General features: G+C 35.2%; 2 protein-coding genes and 1 pseudogene across 2 annotated transcripts; all 3 read right to left on the bottom strand.

Annotated features, from left to right (window-relative positions):
• Window positions 1-9721: 9721 nt before the first annotated feature.
• LOC121099758 lies at window positions 9722-10942 on the bottom strand (annotated as a pseudogene).
• Window positions 10943-12342: 1400 nt separating this feature from the next.
• On the bottom strand, window positions 12343-13294 carry LOC103680553 (olfactory receptor 6C1-like). The gene has a single exon (XM_040625417.1). The coding sequence runs from the start codon at window positions 13279-13281 to the stop codon at window positions 12343-12345; it is 939 nt and encodes a 312-aa protein (XP_040481351.1). The 5' UTR covers window positions 13282-13294.
• A 4785-nt stretch (window positions 13295-18079) lies between these two features.
• LOC103680552 (olfactory receptor 6C3-like) lies at window positions 18080-18994 on the bottom strand. The gene has a single exon (XM_008710058.2). The coding sequence runs from the start codon at window positions 18992-18994 to the stop codon at window positions 18080-18082; it is 915 nt and encodes a 304-aa protein (XP_008708280.2).
• Window positions 18995-23066: the final 4072 nt, after the last annotated feature.

Raw genomic sequence — 23066 nt, 5'->3', positions numbered from 1 at the left:
ATGATGTGTAGACTTGAAAAAAGTATTAACGGAAATGTTAATGAGAATATAGAATCTCTAAGGGCGGAAATGAGAGTGAATCTGGCAGAAATTAAAAATTCTATGAGCCAAATGCAGTCAAAACTAGAGGCTCTGATGGCCAGGGTGATTGAGGCAGAAGAACGTATCAGCAAATTTGAGGATGGATTAGTAGAAGAAAAAGCTAAAATAGAATCTGGACTCAAAAAAATCCACACACAAGAATGTAGGTTACGGGAGATTACTGAATCAATGAAACGTTCCAATGTCAGAATCATTGGCATCCCCGAGGGGGTGGAGAAAAACAGAGGTCTAGAAGAGATATTTGAACAAATTGTAGCTGAAAACTTCCCTAATCTAGCGGGAAAGATCTTCATGTCCAAGAGGCAGACAGGACCCTCCCAAGCTCAACTCACGGACAAACCACTCCATGTCACTGCATAGTGCATTTCAGCTAAATATTAGATCCAAGTGATCGTATTGAGTATAGCGCGCCAGGACAAAGAAATTTCTCACTACTCAAGGCAAAGGTATCAGGAATTATGTCAGATCTGTCTAACAGACCTGGAATGAGAGAACAGTTGGGGGGACATTTTAAAAGCTCTTTCAGAGAAAACATGCAGCCAAGGATCCTCTATCCACTAAGGCTGTATTCAAAAATGGATAGAGAAATAAAGATCCTTCCAGAATTGCCAGTCATTGACCACTTCTCGTAACCAGAAACCAGCCCTACAGGAGATATTAAGGGGGTTCGTAAAGGTAAAAAGGCCCCAAAAAGTGCTAGAACAGAAAAGTGCCAACCAATACAAACAAAGACTTTACTGGCAACATGGCATCATTAAAATCATATCTCCAATAATCAGTCTCCATCGTAAATGGCCTAAATGCTCCCAAAAACACCACAAGGTTGCAGATTTCTGAATAAAAGACATGACTCCATCCATTTGCTGGCCCTAAAGAAGAGACTCATTTTTGAACCTAAAGATACATTCACACTGGAAAGTAAAGATAGGGAATCACATATCATTTCATGCCAATGGACCTCAAAAGAAAGCTGGGGTAGCAATTTTCATATCAGACAGATTGATTTTTAAACCAAAGACTACAGTTAGGACATACATAAGCAGAAGGGCACTATATTATTCTTAAAGGATGTATCCAACAAGTGGATATGGTAATTATAAATATATAGCCCCTAACATGGAAATCTGTAGCCGCACCTATCTGATTACAATGAGAGGCAAGGCCCTATAGAAAATCCTACTGCCTGCGAGATAAAGAGGACATTAGGAGAAACACTAATATAGAACCAGTTTCAAACACTACCACTATAGACCATAGACAGAGCCACATGATGCAGTAGATTAACCACATAGAAACTAAGCCTAATCCATCACCATGATTGGACCTCTGATATTATAGCTACACCCCAGAACCAGATACTCATTCTTTCATGCCCACTGCATTTTCAAGATACCAGTATGCAGGAACAGAATCAGATCTCATACTTGAAACAAAGAGATGGAAAGTTTGATCTCTGTAACTTTCTATCACAATGTCTCTGAAATGGAACTCTAACTCACAGGAAAATGGAAGAAATCAAACATCTCTGGAGATACAGAACCTAATCTCGTGCTTCAAGAAACTCAGAATAACCAGGAAAATCAAAAAAAATAAAAATTTCATAACAATTTATGGATACTGAACAGTAATGAAACATATAGAGCTCCAAATACATGACTGCAGGTATTGTCCAAGGGAAATACAAGCCATCCAAGCCTCACTCAAAAGAATAGAAAAATCAAAAATTCAGTTTTTATACTCTCACCCCAAGAAGTCAAAGCTGGAACAGCAACAGAGGAAGCCTAATCCACTCACGAGGAAGCAGTTGACCAAGATTAGAGCGAAATCAATGAATTAGAAACCAGAAGTACAGGTAGAGCAGTGATCAACAGGACTAGAAGCTGGTCTTTTGAGAGAATCAATAAAATTGACAAACCACTCGGCAAGACTTATCCAGAAGAATAGAGAAAGGACCCAAATTAATAAAATTATGAATGAAAAGGAGAGGTCACGACCTCAAAACCAATGAAATTGGAAGGATTATTAGAAACTCTTTATCAACAGCTATATGCCAATAAATTAAGCAACCTGGAAGAGATGGAGGCCTTCCTGGAAACCTATAAACTATACCAAGATTGAAACAGGAAGAATGATTCTTATACAGACCAATTAATTACAAAGAGATTGAGTCAGTGAGTAAACAACCTTCCAAAAACAAAACTCCAGGCCCGGATGGTTCGTCCGGGGAATTCTACCAAACATTCAAACAAGAAATAATACCTATTCTCCTAAAGCTATTTCAAAAAAATAGAAAACAGAAGGAAAGCTACCAAACTCATTCTATGAGGCCAATATTACCTTGATCCAAAACCAGGAAAGACCCACCAAAAAGGAGAATTACAGACGATTTCTAATGAAATGGACACCAAAATCCTCAACAAGATCCTGGCTCATATTGAATCCAACAGTACATTAAAAGGATTATACATCACGAACAAGTGGGATTCATCCCCTGGGATGCAATGTGGTTCAACATTCAAGAATCAATCAGCGTGATACATCATATCAACAAGAAAAGACTCAGGAACCATATGATCTCTCAATCTATTCAGAAAAAGCATTTGGCAGTATACAGCATCCTTTCCTGATTAAAACCCTTCAGAGTGTAGGGATAGAGGGTACATTCTCAATCTCATAAAAGCCACTATGAAGAGCTTACATCAAATATCATTCTCATGGGGAAAAGCTAAGCCTTCCCCTTAAGATCAGGAACCCGACAAGGATGCCTACCTACCACTCTATTATTCAACATAGTACTAGAAAAACTCTTGCAACAGCAATCAGACAACAAAAGGGATCAGGTAATCCAAATCGGCAAAAGAAGAAGTCAAATGTCTCTCTTTTGCAGATGACATGATACCTATATGGAAACCCAAAATAATCCACTCCCAAACTATTGAAGTTATAGAGCAATTCAGTAATGTAGGATAGAAAATCAATGCCTTGAAATCAGTGCATTTCTTATGCAGGAATAATGAAGACTGAAGAAAGAGAAAAGGAATCCATCCCATTTACAATAATAGCACCAAAAACCACATACGTTACCTTGGAATTAACTTAACAGAGATGCAAAGGACTCCATATTCTTAGAAACTATAAATCACTCTTGAAAGACATTGAGAAGTTACAAGATGGAAAGATATTCCATGCTCAGTGATGAAGAATAACATGTAAAATGTCCATGCTACCCAGAGCAATCTACACTTTCTAATGCTATCCCGCTCAAAATACCGAGGACATTTTTCAAAGAACTGGAAACAAATAGTCCTTAAATTTGTATGGAAACAGAAAAGGCCCCGAATTCCAAGGAACTGTTGAAAAGGAAAACAAAGCTGGTGATCACAATGCTGGATTTGAGCTGTACTAAAAGCTGTGATCACAAAGACACACATGGTACTGGCACAAAAACAGACAATAGACATATGGAACAGAATAGAGAAGCCCAGAAATGGATCCTCGCTCTTTGGGCAACTAATCTTGATAAAGCAGAAAACATCCAGTGGAAAAAAAGACAGTCTCTTCAATAAATGGTGCTGGGAAAATTGGACAGCTACATGCAAAAGAATGAAACTTGACCACTATCTCACACCATACACAAAGATAAACTCCAAATGGATGAAACATCCTCGATGTGGACAGGAATCCATCAAAATCCTAAAGGAGAAACATAGGCAGCAGCCTCTACTACATCGCACAGCAACCTTTTTCATGATACATCCCCAAAGGCAAGAGAAACAAAAGATAAAAATGAACTTGTGGGACTTCATCAAGATAAAAAGCTTTGCACATCCAAGTGAAACAGTCAAAAACTAAGAGGCAGCCCACGGTTGGGAGAATATATCTTGCAAATGATGCTACAGATAAAAGACTGGTATCCAAGATCTACAAAGAACTTCTAAACTCAATACACAAGAAACAAATAAACAAATCAAAAATGGGCAGAAGATATGAACAGACACTTTTCCAATGAAGACATACAAATGGCTAACAGACACATGAAAAAATGTTCAAAATCATTAGCCATCAGGGAAATTCAAATCAAAACCACACTAAGATACCACCTTACGCCAGTTAGAATGGCAAAAATAGAACAAGAAACAACAATTGTTGAGAGGATGTGGAGAAAGGGGACCCCTCCTACATGGTTGGTGGGAATGGTTAGTACAGCCACTCTGGAAAACAGTGTGGAGGTCCCAAAAAGTTAAAAATTGAGCTACCCTATGACCAGCCATTGCACTACTGGGATTTACTCCCAAAGATACAGACGTAGTGAAGGGAAGGGCCAATGACCCCAATGTTCATAGCAGCTCTGTTCACAATAGCTAAATCGTGAAGCTACCAGATGCCCTTCTAACAGGATGACTGGATTAAGAAGTGTGGTCCATATATCAATGGAATATTACTCAGCTATCAGAAAGAACGAGTTCTCAACATTTGCTGCAACATGGATGGCACTGGAGGAGATAATGCTAAGTGAAATAAGTCAAGCAGAGAAAGACAATTATCATATGATTTCTCTCATCTATGGAACATAAGAACTAGGAAGATTGGTAGGGGAAGAAAGGGATAAAGAAAGGGGGGTTAATCAGAAGGGGGAATGAAGCATGAGAGACTATGGACTATGAGAAACAAACATAGGGCCTCAGAGGGGAGGGGGTAGAGGAATGGGATAGACTGGTGATGGGTAGTAAGGAGGGCACGTATTGCATGGTGCACTGGGTGTTATACGCAACTAATGAATCATGGAACTTTACATCAGAAACCAGGGATGTACTGTATGATGACTAACATAAAAAAACATTAAAAAAAAATAAAGACTGTTTTCTCTTAAAAAAAAAAAAGAATAACAGTGACACCACTACCATCCACAATATGATTCATACCTAGGAAAATTTTGAAATTCTTTTAAGGTATTCTTTTTGCACTTAGATTAAACCCCCTTAGATATACAGTTCAATTATAGCACTTAAGATCTCTTGGAATAATTCTGCTACATTTGCTTTTCTGAGCAACTAAATATATATTTAATTATATTTATTCCAGTTCAGTGTCATGGCTTATGCTACTAAGATACACATTTCCTTCCACTCCTTTGAAACAATGAATTCTGACTTGCCTTCTAAGGATTCCTGAGGCAGATTTCCTGAGCCATTTAAGATTGAAATTTAAAAATAATACTGAATAGTGACTAAATAAGAAGGCTAGGAAACATCTTCAATGCTTTTGTTTTTAAAACATGTTGATGTCTTATCCTTCTAAAATCTTTACTGTCGAGTCAATATTAACAGTGATCTAATGACAATTTCATTGTCTCAAGGTTAGAAAAAGGTCTCTATTTTAAAAAGTACATGAAATTTAAGTCTCAAATGATGTTCCTTTGACAGTCTGAGAGAGGACCTTTTGTCTGGTTCCACTTTATTTCAGGTGTTTTAAATTAAAAAAAAATAAAATAGTGATATTTATTGTGCTGGGTGGAAGTCTCCCTTAGTAATGCATTGATTTTGAAAGTCTAGTTTTTTTGTCTTCTTTATTTACTGACTTATCTATTCTTTAGCTAAACCTTATTAAAAGCCATTTAAAAAATACGTTCAGACAGTCTCTCCAAAACAGTTTGCTTTTCTGATCGTTACCCTCTTTTTCCTTTATTGAAATATTCAATAAAGTAATTACTCATGCTCAACTTAATATATTAGAGAAAAGGAAAAGAATTTAATTAACATTTTGGGCAATATCTAGCTCAGCTTCATAATTGCATTGAAATACACTTCTGGCACTACTCATTCATTCTTGACAAATCAACTAGAGTTTGTGTGAAACTTTCCATCTGTCTGCATGAATCAAAATCTCCACAGTTTATCCCACTGAGTGGTTGGAAGAATTGTTTTATTGGAATTGTCTTTTACTTTTCTTCATAATTAATTTAGATGACCATTTCCCTGACTCAATCTGAATTTTTTATATTTCCTCATTTCAATGAAGATGAGCAGACTCAGTTTTTTGAAATTCATAAAATTGTATATAGAAACAAACCAAAGGAAAAAAAGATCACCAAATCACATTTAATAGTATTTTCAGAAATAGTAACACAAGTGTCTGTAGGGGTTTATGCTGAATATCAACTCAAAACCTCATGTTCTGTAATTTATGTGGTACTTACTAGGACATATGAATAGCTGTTTTATTTATTTTACTTCTCTTTTAGTTGGAATTAATTCCTAACTTTGGGAAGGATGTTCACTGTTGTGGTTTAACAAAATCATTATTTCTGTAATTTTTAAGGATTTTTTTATTTATCTCATTTAGTTCTTATAACATAGTTAGTAGACTTTATTATCTTTGTTCCAAAATGAAGAACTGAGGCTCAGAGTGGCTATGTACCTTACATAAATTCATATAGCTAGCAAGTGTCAAATATAATGTGAAATTAAAGTCTGTTCTCTTAAACAGAATACCACATAGCCTATATTCAACTGGAAACACACAGATGGAGACATACTAACTTCCTGTCTTTAACTGTGAGTGACTACATTGATATAATAAAAAAAACTATCCTATTTTTATACTTTCTGATATAAACAGTTGCAAATTATAATCTCAATACATACCATTTAATCTGATTAAAAGTTGAGCTAAATAATGAACCAGTGATAACGTTTGAGAGACTTTCACTACCTTCTATATGCCTGACTTAATTCTGCTTTTCATACAGGTTTGCAAACACAGAATGAGTGGAATAGTAAAACATTAACAAATTCCATCATAGTCATCTAGTTGAGCCAGCATTTCTGATAGCCTTCCCTTTGCCATTGAACAAGTATATTTTCTATTATTGACATTTTGTCTTATCCTTCCCATTTTTTCCCAGGGGAATATAGTTTTTTAACTGTAGAGAGTAAGAAAGAACCAAATATATAAAAGAGAGAAAAATATCAGAAAGCGTTTTAAAACTCTTTGGCATGGTTTCTACACAGATTTAACTTGTACAAGTACTTACTCCTGTCTATTCTCTCTGCCACTCACTCAAGGGGAATAATTCAGTGAATCAAAATTGTCAGAATAGGAATGTACATAAACTACTGACATATAAAACACTGACGTTAGAAAGGAAATCCTGGGGACAGTGTCCAATGTGACATGAAAAGAAAAATTTCAACAAGGAAACAACCACACTAAGTATGAAATTTGTTTTCCTTGACATTATTTTTCAAACAGAGATGAGCTACCAAATATCTTAATTCCTAATGTAAATCTCAACTAAATTCATCTTTACGCCATGACATTTTTAAAAACTGGTAATCTACCACATTGTACTAAGTCCGTTACTTGATTCCATTATTATTGATCTGCCTCCTAGTGAGAATTTTTGGTACCTATAATACTGTTAGTACATTACACATAATATCGTTTTTCCCATTTACTCTTTTGCTCACCAGCAATGACAGTTGAAGAGTTTCTTGTTTTGACTGATTAAAGTTCTAACTTAAATGTCAAGTATTATATTAAGAGTTAGTACCCTCCCTGATTAGACTATAATAATATAATTATGTGCAGATAAGGTGAGTAAAAACACCAGTAAAATTGTGCTTATTATAGTAAAAGCTATGCAAAATTTGCAAGTCCTTATAGAGTTTCAAATATATATAAAAGAGAGCAAACATAAGTTTTTCTTAGTTTTGTTTTGTTTTTCAAATTAGGCTATGATATTGGCTGTTATAGCTCAAGACCTTAGGCAAATCATCCAACATTTCTAAGCACCAATTTACACATTGGTAAAAAGGGATAATCATGTCTAATTTGTCATATAGCTGTGAAGTTTAAATATGATATGGTATAGAACCTACCTTGTTTTTCATATGACACAAAATACATGCTCTCTATAGAAGAGTTGTTATTTATGAAATTCCTATCAAACTTTTAGGTGGCATAAGAATTAGTGGCTGCCTTGGGGTGGCCTGGGTGGCTCAGTCGGTTAAGTGGTCAACTCTTGATTTCGGCTTGGGTCATGATCTCAGGGTCTTGAGTTCAAGCTGTGTCAGGCTCCATGCCCAGAGCAGGCTGCATGCCCTCTCCCTCTGCTCATCTCCCCACCCTCACATGCCCTCTCTCTCTCTGTCTCTAAAATAAATAAATAAATAAATAAATAAATAAAATCTTTAAGAAAAATGAAAAAATAAACAGTTAGTGGCTCCCTAAATATTTATCTGTTATATTTTTATAAAAAATAATGTAGCAAATAAGAAAAGTTTATAAAACAAGACATAACACATGACTTCATATCTGGAAAACATAGGATACATGACCTTCAAATAATTTGTAAGTGGTAACATAACACACCCAAGTTTATTAACCAAATGGGAAGAATTGGACAGACACTACAGGTAGTATGCAAAAACAATGGTACTGCTAGATATTTATTTTATGATGCAGGTAACTTTAAAAAGGAAAAATAATTTTATATCAATAAGAGAAGAGATATTTAAAATAAATTGATTGGAACAGTATTGACTTAAATCATTACAGTATAAAACATTTGTTACTGAAGTTTAGTCGATACACAGTCTGTACTACATTAGTTTCAGTTGTACAACCTAGCATTTCAAGAAGTCCATACATTATGCTGTGCTCACCGCGAGTGCAGCTGCCATCTGTCACCATCCAGAGCTATTACAATAGCATTGGCTATATTCCTGAGGCTGTACCTTCTATTCCTGTGACTTATTTATTCCATTATTGAAAGTCTGTACATTTTACTCCCTTTCACACATTTTGCCCATCTCCCTACCCCTTCCTTCTGACAACCATCAGTTTGTTCTCGGTATATATGGATCTGTTTTTGTTTTGTTTGCTTGTTTATTCATTGCTTTGTTTTTGAGATTCCAAATATAAGTGAAATCATATGGTATCTGTCTTCCTCTGTCTGACCTGTTTCATCTAGTGAAACACCCTCTAGGCCAATCCATATTGTTGCTAATGGTAAGATCTTATCCTTTTTTATGGCTGAGTAATAGTCCACTATATATATGTCACAACATCTTTATCCTTTCATCTACCAATGTACACATGGATTGTTTCCATATCTTGGCTATTGTGATAATGTGGCAAAAAACACAGGGGGTCATTTATCTTTTGGGATTAGTGTTCTTGATTAAGCATTTTGATTAATCAGAATAGTCAGCAAAATGATTTATGCTCCATAACCACTGGTTTCATATTCATAATCACAAATCACTGACATGGAACCTGCAGATAGTTTTAAAGGAAGACACAACTCAGCCACATCCATGTTATCAAGAGTGTTTAGCAAATGAGCTCAGCATTTCTGTATCTGTGATATGGATATAGAAAGATAGTACAAATTAGTTTAAATTTCATTTTCTTTTATTGAATCTTCATGATAACATTCATTCATACTACCCAAAACTTTGATTTGTTTGTATGAAGCAGTACTTCAAGGACCAAATCTTTGAAGGTTTGTGTACTTTCTGGTCCCTTAGGTGTAAATAAAAGTGTTCAGCTTGAGGGCAACAGAATTATTGAGAATAGCTACTTCTCTGGTCAATGATGCCTTTCTTTTCTTTTCTTTCTTTCTTTTTTTCTTTTTTGGCAGAAGAATTAACATATATGGAAATAGAAATGGCAATCATGTGAGTAGAGCAAGTACAGAAAAACATTTTTTCCCTCTGACTAGCAGATGTGATTTATATGTAGGACAAAATCACCAATGCCGAAGTAAGCACAAAGTAACTGAAACAAAGCAAAGCCAATTACTACAAGGAGCCATGTATCTGAATGAGACGCAAAAAAGAAAGACAGCCACATGCAAAGTGTTCCATGACATTGGAAACACAGTAATCCAGCTGGGTGAGGAGTGTAAGTGGTGGGAAATGGTCAGAACCCTGCCCAGCAATGCACGTAACAGAAACAGGTTACAGAGTTTCCTGTTCATGATGGTTGTATAATGCAGGGGCTTGCAAATGGCAACATAGTGATCAAAGAACATGGCAATTAGAATTTGAAATTCAGTTACCCCATGAAAATAAAGAGTAGTTGGGCTGCACAACTGTTATAGGAAATGATATAATCCCTGGTGATAATTACCCCCACAAATCAAGGAATACATGTAACTGTAAATGAGATTTCTAAGAAAGAGAAGTTCTAGCTAAGAAATACATAGGCGTCTGTAGATGAAAGCCCACCCAAGTGAGGGTGATGATAAGTTTCCATTCACACTTAACATGTATGTGGTAAATAGAAAGAGTAAAATCACAATCAGAATTCAGGATCATCAGGAAGGCTTAACAGGATGAACTCTGATCATCGTGGTTGTTTATTTCTTTCTCTTCCATTTTTATTTCTTTTAAAGATATTACCCTAAGCGAAACAAGCAGAAGGACAAACAAATGCATGATTCCACTTATGTGAGATGTTAAATCAGTCTATCTCACGGAAATGGAGAGTAGAATGGTGGCTGTCTTAGGAAGGAGCAGGGTGGGCAATGGGGAGTTGCTGTTAGCTGGTATAAAGTTCAGTTCTGTAAGATGAATAAGTTCTCAAGATGTTGCAGATGAATATTGAAGAACATTGTTTGCTGTACTACATTCTGTCTACACTTAACAATACTGTATTGTGCCCTTAAAAATACAAGTGGGTAGATATCGAGTTAAGTCTTCTTACCACTTTATAAATATAATTTGTACTATTCACAATGATAGCAGTTAGCTATAGAGACCAATATTAATAAATAATCACTACTATTTATTGATAGCTAATTATGCTATGTACTTGACAGGTTCATTTCCATCCCTATGGTACATTATATATGACAGATTTATCTGACACCTGATTTACCAATGCGGAAGTATGTTGAGATGTTATAGAAACCCTAACTTTGTCAAGCATTTGCCTTCTTTCACATACAAATTATACTTCAGATAGGATGAAATTGAGAAGCCTAAGTTTTCTCTTACATTTTGAATGCCCTTCAATTTTCTATTACTTATTTTATTTTTTTCTCAACAACTCCTGTACTTTCTCAGTTGAGTTTTTTGCACATAAATCATTTGGATTGGTGCAGCACTAATTAGGATTATAGTATATTTTCTATTACTAAAAAGTGGTTTATATTATTTAGAATACTTTATTGTATCCATAATCTTCTTTCATTTTCTCTCTCACACACACATACATAAACACACATACATCTTTCCAAAATATTTTAGGCACGTAATACCTTAAGTAGAATGAGTGGAAGAGTATGTTAACAGGTGAAATTCTGATTTATATGAAATGGAAAATTTTGTTCTGTTATGAAGTTTTTATTTTCTATAAAACTTAAATGATTTTGTTCTTTAGGCATCAAATAATTTAGACACATGCCCAGTTTCAAACTAGTCCAAAACTAGAAAAGGATCTATACGTATATATTTCAGCATAGTCAGAAAATGAAGCATACATTCCATGGAATTAGAGAAATTAAACTTATTCTACATATCTAAGACACTATTTCCTCACTACTTTCTACAGTATGTGTATACATAAGTATGTATATATGCATCTACTTGTACATCTACCTATATCTTTGAGTCATAATGGGATTTGGAAATATGGAGATGTATTTAGCACCGTGCCTACGAAAGTATATATGTTAAATAGCTATGTTTTTTTTTTTTACCAATAGATAAATTATATGAACACACCCTATTTAGTGAGCAATGTTTCTTGGTTTTTAAATGAAAGCTTTCACATTTTTCAATAAATCATATGGCATTTCAAGAATTTTTTTTCCTAGAGAAACTGCAAGACGGTGAAGGGATTTCTGACAAAGATCAATGAAAATCACAAAAATATATTTTCTGCATAGAGTAAGGAAAATATCACATCAATATTTACAGGTCTCCTCTATTCCGGGTGATAGTTATTTTCCTAAACAAAATGCAAAGTATAACTTTACAAGTTAAAACAACTAATGATCAAGAAGTTGCAGCTAACCAAGGGTTCAGAAGAACAGGAGCCAGAAAGACGTATGAAGTTATTGCAACCGAATGAGAAATATATTAATTGTGCTTGTAACTTGTTAGAAAGAAAGAATGAATAAGGATGACAGAAAGCCCATTGTAATTTGAAGAAGTTGCTCAAATTTCATGTTTATGTATTTTAAGTTGCCATGCAACATGTGTGTCTAATTTGTGACACCATAGCACTTCATTTGCTTGAGAAACATACAATCTTCCTTGCCCTGTCCATGAAGGCTCGCTTGACTTGCTGGTTCCTTAGGCTGTAAATAAAGGGGTTCAGCATGGGAGCTACTGAGGTGTTCAGCACAGCAACTCCTTTGCTCAGAGACACTCTGTCTTTTGCTGCTGGGTTTATGTACATGAAGATGCAGCTGCCATAGGAGATGGAGATGACAATCATGTGGGATGAACACGTGGAAAAGGCCTTTGTCCTCTGACTGGCAGAAGGAAGCCTCACAATCGTTCTGATGATATATACGTAGGACAGAATTATTATTACCAAGGTGAACATTAAAGTAAACAGAGACCAGGAAAACCCCATTATCTCTAGGAACTTTGTGTCTGAACAAGAAAGTTGCAGCAGGGGAAAATAATCACAGGTGAAATGGTCAATAATATTAGACTTACAGTAATTAAGTTTTAAGAGCAACATGAGCACAGGGAATATGATTAAGAATGAAATCAGCCATGAAGAGAAGACAAGGAGTATGCAGACTCTGGGATTCATGATGGTCATGTAATGCAGAGGTTTGCAGATGGCAATGTAACGGTCATAGGACATGGCAGCCAGGAGGTAAAATTCAGTGACTCCCAACAGAATGAAAAAAAAGAACTGAGCCATGCAATTATTAAAGGAAATGGTTTTATCTCCTGTAATCAGGGTGCCCAGGAACTTGGGTATGCTGACAGTTGTGAATGAAACCTCTAGCAAGGAGAAGTTTCTGAGGAAGAAATACATGGGGGTCTGGAGGTGAGGATCCAGCAGGGTAAGGGTGATAATGGTCAGGTTCCCCGTGATGCTGAGCATGTAGGTGATGAACAGAAAGACGAAGATCACCCCCTGAAGCTGTGGGTCATCTGACAATCCCAGGAGGATGAACTCTGTTACTTCTGTGTGGTTTCTCATTCTTCAGCTGCTTATCTGTTGTTCTTCTGCCAGACCTCTAGGAGAAAACACAAGGAACAAACCTGAAGCAAGGATTAGCAAAGGTCCAAGTGTGGAGCCAGAATTTGGCAGAAATACTATGTGTTTTCATCTACAGGCAAGATTTTATGACTCTTCGATTCATGTTTCCTAGCCCACAAACATCTGTGCTGAAATCTCTTGTAAACTCATCCGCTACTTTGTGGAAGTCTGAAAGTTAGGACAGAGTCCAACCTTCAGAGCCTTTGAAACCTGGCCCACTGCCTGAAGAGTCCTAAGGAGGCTTAAAATAAACACTTATCTAATTAATTAATTCATTCATTTTGGGTTTGTTCTTGCATCTTGCACCGATCAGGTGAAGTTCTCTACTGTATTCCCAATTCCTGGCTGCATATTACTTAGGTTGTGTCTTTGTTTTACAAGATGTGTTTTCCTACTTTACCTGCTTTTCGAGATGTATTTATCTACTGGCCCTAAATTCCCCATATGGAGTAAATTTATAAGAAAAGACATGTAAAAGAAACCCAAATTTTTTTATATATCATTTTTAAAACTTCATAAAACACTATTTCAAAATTGGTTTCATTAAATTTCTTTAGAATTCATTCATTTAATTAACTTTATTCCTGCTCAGTAGCAATACTCTTCCTTCATCAGGGTTTTTCCTAGGAAGCACTAGTTTTTCATAACACCTGGAAGCTTCAATATGCATTCTCATAAAATAGACAATATTTGGTTTCATTTGAATTTAATTTCAATTCAATCCCCAAATTGAAATTTCTGCACTAAATTTGCTGGCTTTGGAGATCTTAGTTTAAAAAAAGTATATTATTACTCTTCCAAAGGTAATAATGTGCCAATGCACTGCATTTTTAACCTTATTTCAACTTTTTTGCATATTCTTTATTTTCTTAACTTTCCTACCAATTTTAACACTTTTTGAAAAATAATGACTTGACTGAATTACACATTTTGGCTACTGATTAAACCTTTGAGGGAATGTATGAAGAACTGTGAAGGAAGGTATTAATTTATATAGATTCATGTGAGAATACTGAAAAGGAGTACTTAAAGGCCAATTTTCTAGGATTGATGAATATAGGATTAAAGAAAGTCTACCAAGAGACAATCCAATATCGTAGGCTTGGGGGAGGTATACTATACTGTTATGTAAAAATGTTAATGAAAATCAATGCACTGTATTCATTTACCAACATCAGCTAAGCTTGATGGATGGTTGTTATTCATTCATTCATTCATTCATTCATTCAGGAGCTTTCAGGGAGAAAAAAACGTCAGTGTTTAACAAGGTGCATATGATTCCTCAAGACCAAAGCCATCCCAAGGATGTACTCAAGCAGAGTATGAAGGATATCTCTAAGCATTTAGCTCATCTTGTTATTTCTGAACGCAGATCCATCTTTCCCCTGGAAGAACATGGTTTAGGTTAAACTTAAATTATCGTCCACCCATTTCATCGAAACCAAGAACCCCTTCCAAGAACCCCTGAGACATACTCTTTGAGCTGTTCAAAATGAAAGTTAACAATAATACTTCATGTTTGTTAAATGAGATGGCCACAAAGTATCTTCAAGATTTCATTCTGAAAACACCACTGTTCTGTTCTTTATTTAGTCATCAATAATCAAAGAAAAAAGGAAAAGTACATAAACTCATAATAAGATCATGGTATTAAAACACTATTAATTTCTTACTTATGACACTCTACAGTAAACTGCTGTTGCAGAAAGTATATGGGCTCTGCAGTTAGAGAAACATGGGTTAAAAATACAAATGGGCCGTTTAATGGATTTGTGACTTTGTTACTTAATTTCCTTAAGTATCAGTTTTCTCTACTTACCATGGACATGAAATTTTGGGAATTAATTGAAATAATATAAATGAAAGTGCTGTATAAAGCATGTGGCACTAAATATGCCTTAAGAAGAGCTGGTTTATTTATCTTCTTTTGTTGGAATTGATTTCCAACTTTGGGGAGAATATTCATAGTAACTGTGATTAAGGAAAGGCATTATTTATTCCAATGACATATCAAGGATTTATATATTCTGTCTCATTTAGTCTTTATGACACACCTATGGAACTTTATCTTTATTCCCAAATGAAGAACTAGGGTCATTTGGTTTTGTACCTTAGATATATTCATATAGCTATTACGTGTGCAATATAACCAGCGACTACCTAAAATTAAAGTCTGTTCTCTTAAAGAAAGTACTACCTGGCCTATATTCAATTTGAAATACAGGTACAGTAATGGTAATTTCCTCCTTTTCATTTAATATGGAATGAATAAATTTATATAATAAAACAAAACACACTGACATCTATATCCAGTTGCAAAATAGAACTCCAAAAATACCCTATTTAATCTAATTAAAAGTTGAGCTGATAAGTAATGAAGCAATGATACAGTTTGGAGGACTCCATTGCCTTCCATATGTCTGACTTACCTCTGATTTTCATACAGACTCACTAACACACAGAATGGCTGGAACATAAAAAAAATATTAGCAGTTGCTATTGTATCCAGGGAAACCCAGCATTCCTGGACACATTTCCTCTCAGTGAACCGTTTTGCTTTCTATTGTTAATGTTTTTGTCTTAAATTTTCCATTTTACCTAGAGGGACTATATTTCTTTGAGTACAGAGAAGGAGAAAGGAGCAAATATATGAAGAAAAAAATATATCAGAAGGTATTTAAAACTGGCATGGTTTCAACACAGATTTTATGTAGCAAAAGCTACTTATTGTTTTATATGTTCTCTCTGCTGCTGGCTCACTGGGAATAATTCAGTGACTCAACACTGCCAGAGCAGGACTGCACACAAAACACTAAGGAATATAAAACATGATACACATTAATATTGAATTTGAAAAGGAAGCTTGGGGGACAGTGTCCAATGAGACAGAAAAAAAAAAAAGCAAGCAAACAACCACAGTAGGTGAAGTTTGCTTCCCTTGATATTATTTTACAGAGATTAACAGCCAAACATCTAGTTCCTAATGCATATCTCTACTGAATGTGCTACTACCCCATGCCATTTTTTAAAAACTGATAATCTACTGCTTAGTACTAAGTCCATGCTTTGCTCCATATTTTTCATGTGCCTTCCAATAAGAATGTTTGGTATTACTACTAATACTTTATACATTTTCTCCTTCTCACTCTGTTGCTCACCAGCAATGAACGTTGAAGAGTTTATGCTTTTGATTGTTTAAAATTCTAATTTAGGGGCACTGGGTGGCTCAGCTGGTTAAGCGTCTGCTTTCAGCTCAGGTTATGATCCCCGAGTCCCAGATCAAGCCCCGTGTCTGGCTCTCCCACTCAGTGGATAGCCTGGTTCTCCCTCTGCCCCTAACCCCGCCCATTGCTCTCTCTCTCTCTCTCTCTTGCTCTCCCTCTCAAATAAATAAAATCTTTTAAAAAATAAAATAAAATTCTAATTTGTATGCCAGGTATAATATTAGGAATTAGTACCTTCCCTGACTAGACTATAATAATATAATCATGCCCAAATGCTATAATGTGAGTGTAAAACACCAATAAAATTGTGCATGTCTTAATTAAAAGCTATAGATATTTTCAGGTTCTCACAGTTTTACATTTGCATGAAATAAACACAAGTTTTTGTCTCTTTGTTTTCTTTTACAAACCAGGTTATCACATTGGCTGTTATACCTCAAGACCTCAGGCAAATTACTCAACCTTTCCAAGCATCACTTTGCACACCTGGAACAGAGATAATTAGTCTATGTTGCCATATAGCTGTGAAGATTAAACACGATATTATTTAGGACATAAATGGTTGAGCATATGACATAGAATAATTGTTCTCTATAGAAGAGATATTATTATTTATGAAATTCCTATCCAACACTCACGTGACATAGGTGTAATGGTGACTGCCTATATCTTCATCTGTTACATATTTAAGCAAATAATACAGATATGGGGTGTCTGGTGGCTCAATTGGTTAAGTGTCCGACTTTAGCTCAGCTGATGATCTTAGGGGCATGGAAGCGAGCCCTACATCACCCCCCCCACTCAGCCAGGAGTCTGCTTGTCCCTCTCCATCTGACCCTCCCCTTCCCCCTGCTCATGATCTCTCTCTCTCTCTCTCTCAAATGAATAAATAATCTTTAAAAAATAATAACAACATAAACAAGGGAAGTACATAAAAAAGACATAACACACACCCTAAGCATAACCAGAAAGCAAAAGATGTATGACTTTTAAATAATTTATAAGCTGTAAAAAAAACACTCAGCTGAGTGGGAAGAATTGGACAGATATGCAGCTGGTGTGCACAAAATATGGTTGTTAGATAATTTATTTCATATTTTTTATAGATTTAAGAACAAAATGTAAGAAAAAGAAAGAATTGATATTAGTAACAGAACATAAGATTTAAGAATAAATCCATGAAAAGATTGTTTACTCGAGTCTTTATGGTAAAAATAAGTATTTTTATTATTTGGAACAATCAGGAAAATGATTTTTGTTTAAAGCCACTAATGTTCTATTTAGAATTATAAATCAATGAGGAAATGGAACCTATAGATGGTTTGAAAGAAAGACACAACATAGTTACTTCTGGTTTAAAAGAAAAATTAAAGTGCTCAGCCTTGTAAGTATCTGTGAAATGGACACTGGATGATACTCTAGAAGTTGAAATTTTATTTGTCTATTATTGGATCTTCACCATGACATCCATTCGTGTTCATACATACTTTCACTTGTTTCTAGAAAACAGTACTTTATGAAGCAAGTTTTTTGAAAGCTTGTTTTACTTGCTGGTTCCTCAGGGTATAAATAAAAGGGTTCAGCATGGGGACAATTGAGGTGTTGAGAATAGCTACTCCTTTGGTCAGTGATGCTCTTTCATTTGCTGAAGGCTTGACGTACATGAATATACAGCTCCCATAAGAGATGGAAATGGCAATCAAGTGAGAGGAACACGTGGAGAAAGCCTTTTTCCTCTGACCAGCAGACGGGGTTCTCAGAATGGTGCTAAGGATGCACAGGTAGGAAAGAATCACTAAGGCCAAAGTGAAGAGCAGAGTAACAAACGCAAAGTAAAAGCCAATCATCTCTAAACGCCATGTATCCGAGCACGAGAGTCGTAAAATGGGGAAATAGTCACAAGAGAAATGATCAACTACATTGGAAGCACAGAAATCTAGCTGAAGCATGAGCATGAGTGGTGGGAAAATGGTAAGAAATCCTCCTAGCCAGGACCCAAGGACAAGCAGGGTGCAGATTTTTTTGCTCATGATGGTGGTGTAATGAAGAGGCTTGCAGATGGCAACGTAACGATCAAAAGACATGGCAGTGAGAAGAAAAAAATCAGAAACACCCATGAAGATGAAGAAAAATAGTTGAGTTAAGCAATTGTTATAGGAAATGGTCTTGACATTCGTAATAATTGCCCCCCAAAATCTGGGGATGGAGACACTGGTGAATATAATTTCTAAGAAGGAGAAATTCTGCAGAAAGTAATACATAGGAGTCTTGAGATGATGGTCTATCAGGGTGAGGATGATGATGGTTAGGTTTCCAGTGACACTTAATACATAAGCCATAAATAAAAAGATAAAGATTACAACCTGAAGCTGTGGGTCGTCTGAGATGCCCAAGAGAATGAACTCTGTAATCATTGTATGGTTTCTCATGCTGCTTTTTATTTTCTTTAAGCAAAATCTGCTGTAGAGAAACAAGACAAAAAGAAAGAGTATGTGAATTATAAAGGAATTGAAGATTTAAAGATTTAAATGTTCATATTATTAGTTCCAATGAAATGAAGCAATGGAAATTTTCCCGTTTGCATCTTTGCAATATCCACTCAATTCCATTAAAGCAGAAATATTTTATGCGTTCTCTCTTGAAAAGGAACAGAGCATTCACAGATCTATGTTAAAAGTCCCCTCATGAGTGACTTTACATAACACCTGTACCTGTAACGAAATTGTTTATATGTGCAATACGTCTCTTAATTATGTTTCTACAACAACATTTAGTAATTATATTTGGATTACATATTGAGACACCGTGTTCCAGTTTCCAAATTTTGTGCTTTTAGGAGTGAAATATCTAAGTTTGAGGCCATTAAAAAACGTTATCATTTTGTAAGGCTCTGATGGAAATTGAAGACCCAATCACAATTTCAGAGCTTAATAATTTTATTCTTAAGATTCTTTTAAATATGCTCCATAGAAATAAATGTGTTTTGTTTCTTTTTTTTATACTCTCTTTTCAATGTGTTTCTAATCACAGAAATATAGAAGTAGAATTATCTTGGTTGTAAATAAAAGTAAAGGTCTTAATTTATGAGAAACAAAAGTGAAGGCAGAGATATTAATTCTCACATAGATAGACCTGTATCAATAATATAGTTCTTACTACATATTGATCCATTTCTATCATTTTTATGTTCTTTTTGTAAATTAACAATTTACTATATTGCAACTATATTCACTTGGGTCTTTTCACTCTTAAATTTGTTTGAGAACAATAAGGAATTCATAAAGGAGTTTTTTAATGCCAACATATCTTATTGCCTTCTTTCTAGAAGACTAAATAAGTAGGATAAAGAAAATCCTGAGATTTACTTTATAGAAACCACAAATTGCTAACCTGTTGTCTATATGGCTTTTGCCTGTGTTGTTCTCTCTTTAAGTTGGCAACCAGCATTTTATTTGTGCTGTAGGTTCTCAATAATATTTGTTGTTCTTCTTTTTATAGAATGAACTGGTCAAGTGAATAGGTGACAAGTGTCAAAGCTGTACTGTGCCTATTTTCCTTTTCAAATATTTTTCCCCTGAGGATCACCATTGTCTTCCTTTAGAAATAGACACATTTTTGTGACACATTTCAGCAAAATTGGCATATCAAAAGGCAAAGACTGTTACTATATTTTGAACAAACTGAAATGTTAAAATATAAAATTAGAAATAGTAAATATGTTAAAGTGATGATTTGGGGATCCCTACAATGTATTCCAAATAATAACCTTTTGAGTGTGAGAAAGATAGAAATATATCTATTTCGAATACAGGATATACTTACATTCTGATATGTCTAATGATTCCGGAAAGAAATATAATCCCAGATTTTCTTAATTTACTTAAAATGTGAGGGGCAATGCCTTCATACACTACTTCTGGAGATTTCTCTTCAGGAGTTCACCCTTCCTTTCTTATGTAAAAGCCTCTCACACAGAGAAAATGCAGGCTTGATTGCATACAAGTTTCTACAGCCTCTAAGTGAAGGAATTTTTCTTTATCTCTTTTATCTTTCCATATAAACATATACATTATTCTGACCTAAACTTTAAAAAGCTACTGTTGTAACCCAGAGAGTTCTTTCTAAGTTTCCAGGGAATACTGCTTCGTGACTGAAGGTAAACCACTTCAAAGCTCTCTGGATAAGATAAGGATTGAATACTATTCAAAGATGAGCCAAATTTAATTCTCTACTCACTGTATAAATATATGAGAGGCCAGAATAAAGAAAGGACAGATGCAGGAGAGATGCGCACAAGAGGTATAGTGGTGTCATGACTTACATCTTCCAGGAGCAAAGCAGTAGAGGGACATAAAAGCAAAACTGTAGGGGTTCTGGGTGGCTCAGTTGGTTAAGTGTCTGCCTTTGGCTCAGGTCATGATCCCAGGGTCCTGGGATTGAGCCCCTCATGGGGCTACTTGCTTGGGGGCAGTCTGCTTCTCCCTCTGCCCCTCCTCATTGCTTGTTCTCTCTAATAAATAAATAAAATCTTAAAAAAAAAAGACAAAACTCTACCTACCGGCGTATCCAATCAACCTAGTTTTCCCTTGGCTGTATTTAATTTTTCTAGTATGCACATGGCACTCGGTCTTCACTCAGGAGATAATTTATTCTCAATTCCTGCAGGGTTCATTAAATACAGAGATGAGCTCCAACCCTTCATTGAGAGTAGCACTCAGGTTTTATTCATTTTTATGTCCGTATCAGCACAAAGAAAAATGAATGAATCAAGAAAGAACCATAATATTTTAAAAAATCAGAAGGGCATTTGCAACTCAGTTTTTAATATTTTAGTGTTAAGTTGTGCAGACTTAATGCCATGAGAAAAAAGTGTCAGAGAATCAATTATCAAATCAATAGTATATAATTACAGATGGAATGTTCCTTATGTTTCTAACTGTTCCTCCATTTGCCCTCAAATCTTCAAATTAACCAGTTTTAAATATTTATAGTATATTCTATCAGAAATTTCATTCAGAAACACAGTCGTATTCACACGCTCGGAGAGCAAATTTTTTAATACAGTAATTCAATTTTAATATAGAAAATAGTCGGTAATTTTTTTTTCAGTTAACAATATGTAATGGATATCATTCCTTGTCAACTTATACAGCTGGGACTCATCCTTTTCAAACAAATTCATAGAATACCAGAGGAAACTTCTGATAATTTCATAATTTCATTATTTGTTAAGATTCAGGGAATTAGCTTGCTACCAATTTCACATCATTAACTAAAAACACTAAGTCCACTTTTTATGCATCCATTTGCATATGTGCATCCACTAGAATAAAATATATTTGAGCACCACATTTTGATAGATACTTCAAAATTTCCTTCCTACAGACAAGAATGAGCCCTTTTCATTGCATCCTAGCCATCACAGATGTTAGACATCTTTCCACACTTTATAAACAGAGAGACAAAAATGAAGCCACAATTCACATAATGAATTATAAAGACCAGATTACAATTCCTAGATTTTGAGGCTAAAGAGACCCAATAATTTTGTAAACTTTTAAAGTTTATTTAACCTCTCTATTTCTCTACTCATGAAATGAGAGGGCTAGTACTCTTAACTCATAGGATATTGTAAAGATTAAGTGAAATCCTGAATGAAAGACGTTCACTCTCACATATGTTCTTTCCCCTGCTGGAAGTGATTTCTTTGGCATCTCAATATACTTCTAATCATTCATTAATGCTAATTTGTTTGTTTGTTTATATTGAGTATAACTGACACACAACTATTACTTACATTACTATATTAGTTACATTGTTACATTAGTTTAGGGTGGAAAACAGAATGAATTGACAGGTTTATACATAATGCTATGTTCTCCACAAGTGTAGCTATGATGCGTTACCATAGACTGCTATTACAATAGCATTGATTATATACCTTATGCTGTATGTTTTATTCCTGTGACTCATACATTCCATAACTAGAATGTGATTTTAAAATAGTATACTATAAAGTAGGGGTAAATTTAACAAGATAATGAAAAATAAATCTCATGTCTTTTTTTTTTGTTTGTTTGAGTGGGGGGGTGGCAGAGGGAGAGAATCTTCAAAAAGACTCCCCACTGAGTGTGACCCTGATGCAGGGCTCAATCCCGGGACCCATTTGATCATGACCTGAGCTAAAACCAAGAGTTAGATGCTTAACTGACTGAGCCACCCAGAGGCCCCACATCTCATCTCTTCTAAGTTGCCCCCAATACTGATACCACACCTTGGGCAGAGCCAGTGAAAAAAGCACTGATTTGTTATTTCTGAGACTCACCTTTGGTTATTTTCAAAGTATCTGCATTGAACTGTCTGTTGCCAACTCAACATCACGTAATGCTTTCTCAGTTGTTCTCAGTGCTGTGGAGAAACTGGGATGCTATTTCTGAGAGTTCCCCTCCCTTTATTCTTCTAATTTAGGATTTGTCAGTGAGAGAACGTGGTGCAAAATTT

Source organism: Ursus maritimus, unplaced genomic scaffold (genome assembly GCF_017311325.1).
Source record: "Ursus maritimus isolate PB19 unplaced genomic scaffold, ASM1731132v1 scaffold_105, whole genome shotgun sequence".
NCBI lineage: Eukaryota > Metazoa > Chordata > Mammalia > Carnivora > Ursidae > Ursus > Ursus maritimus.
Note: the sequence above shows the minus strand (reverse complement) of the source record. Positions and strands in the feature narration are given on the sequence as shown.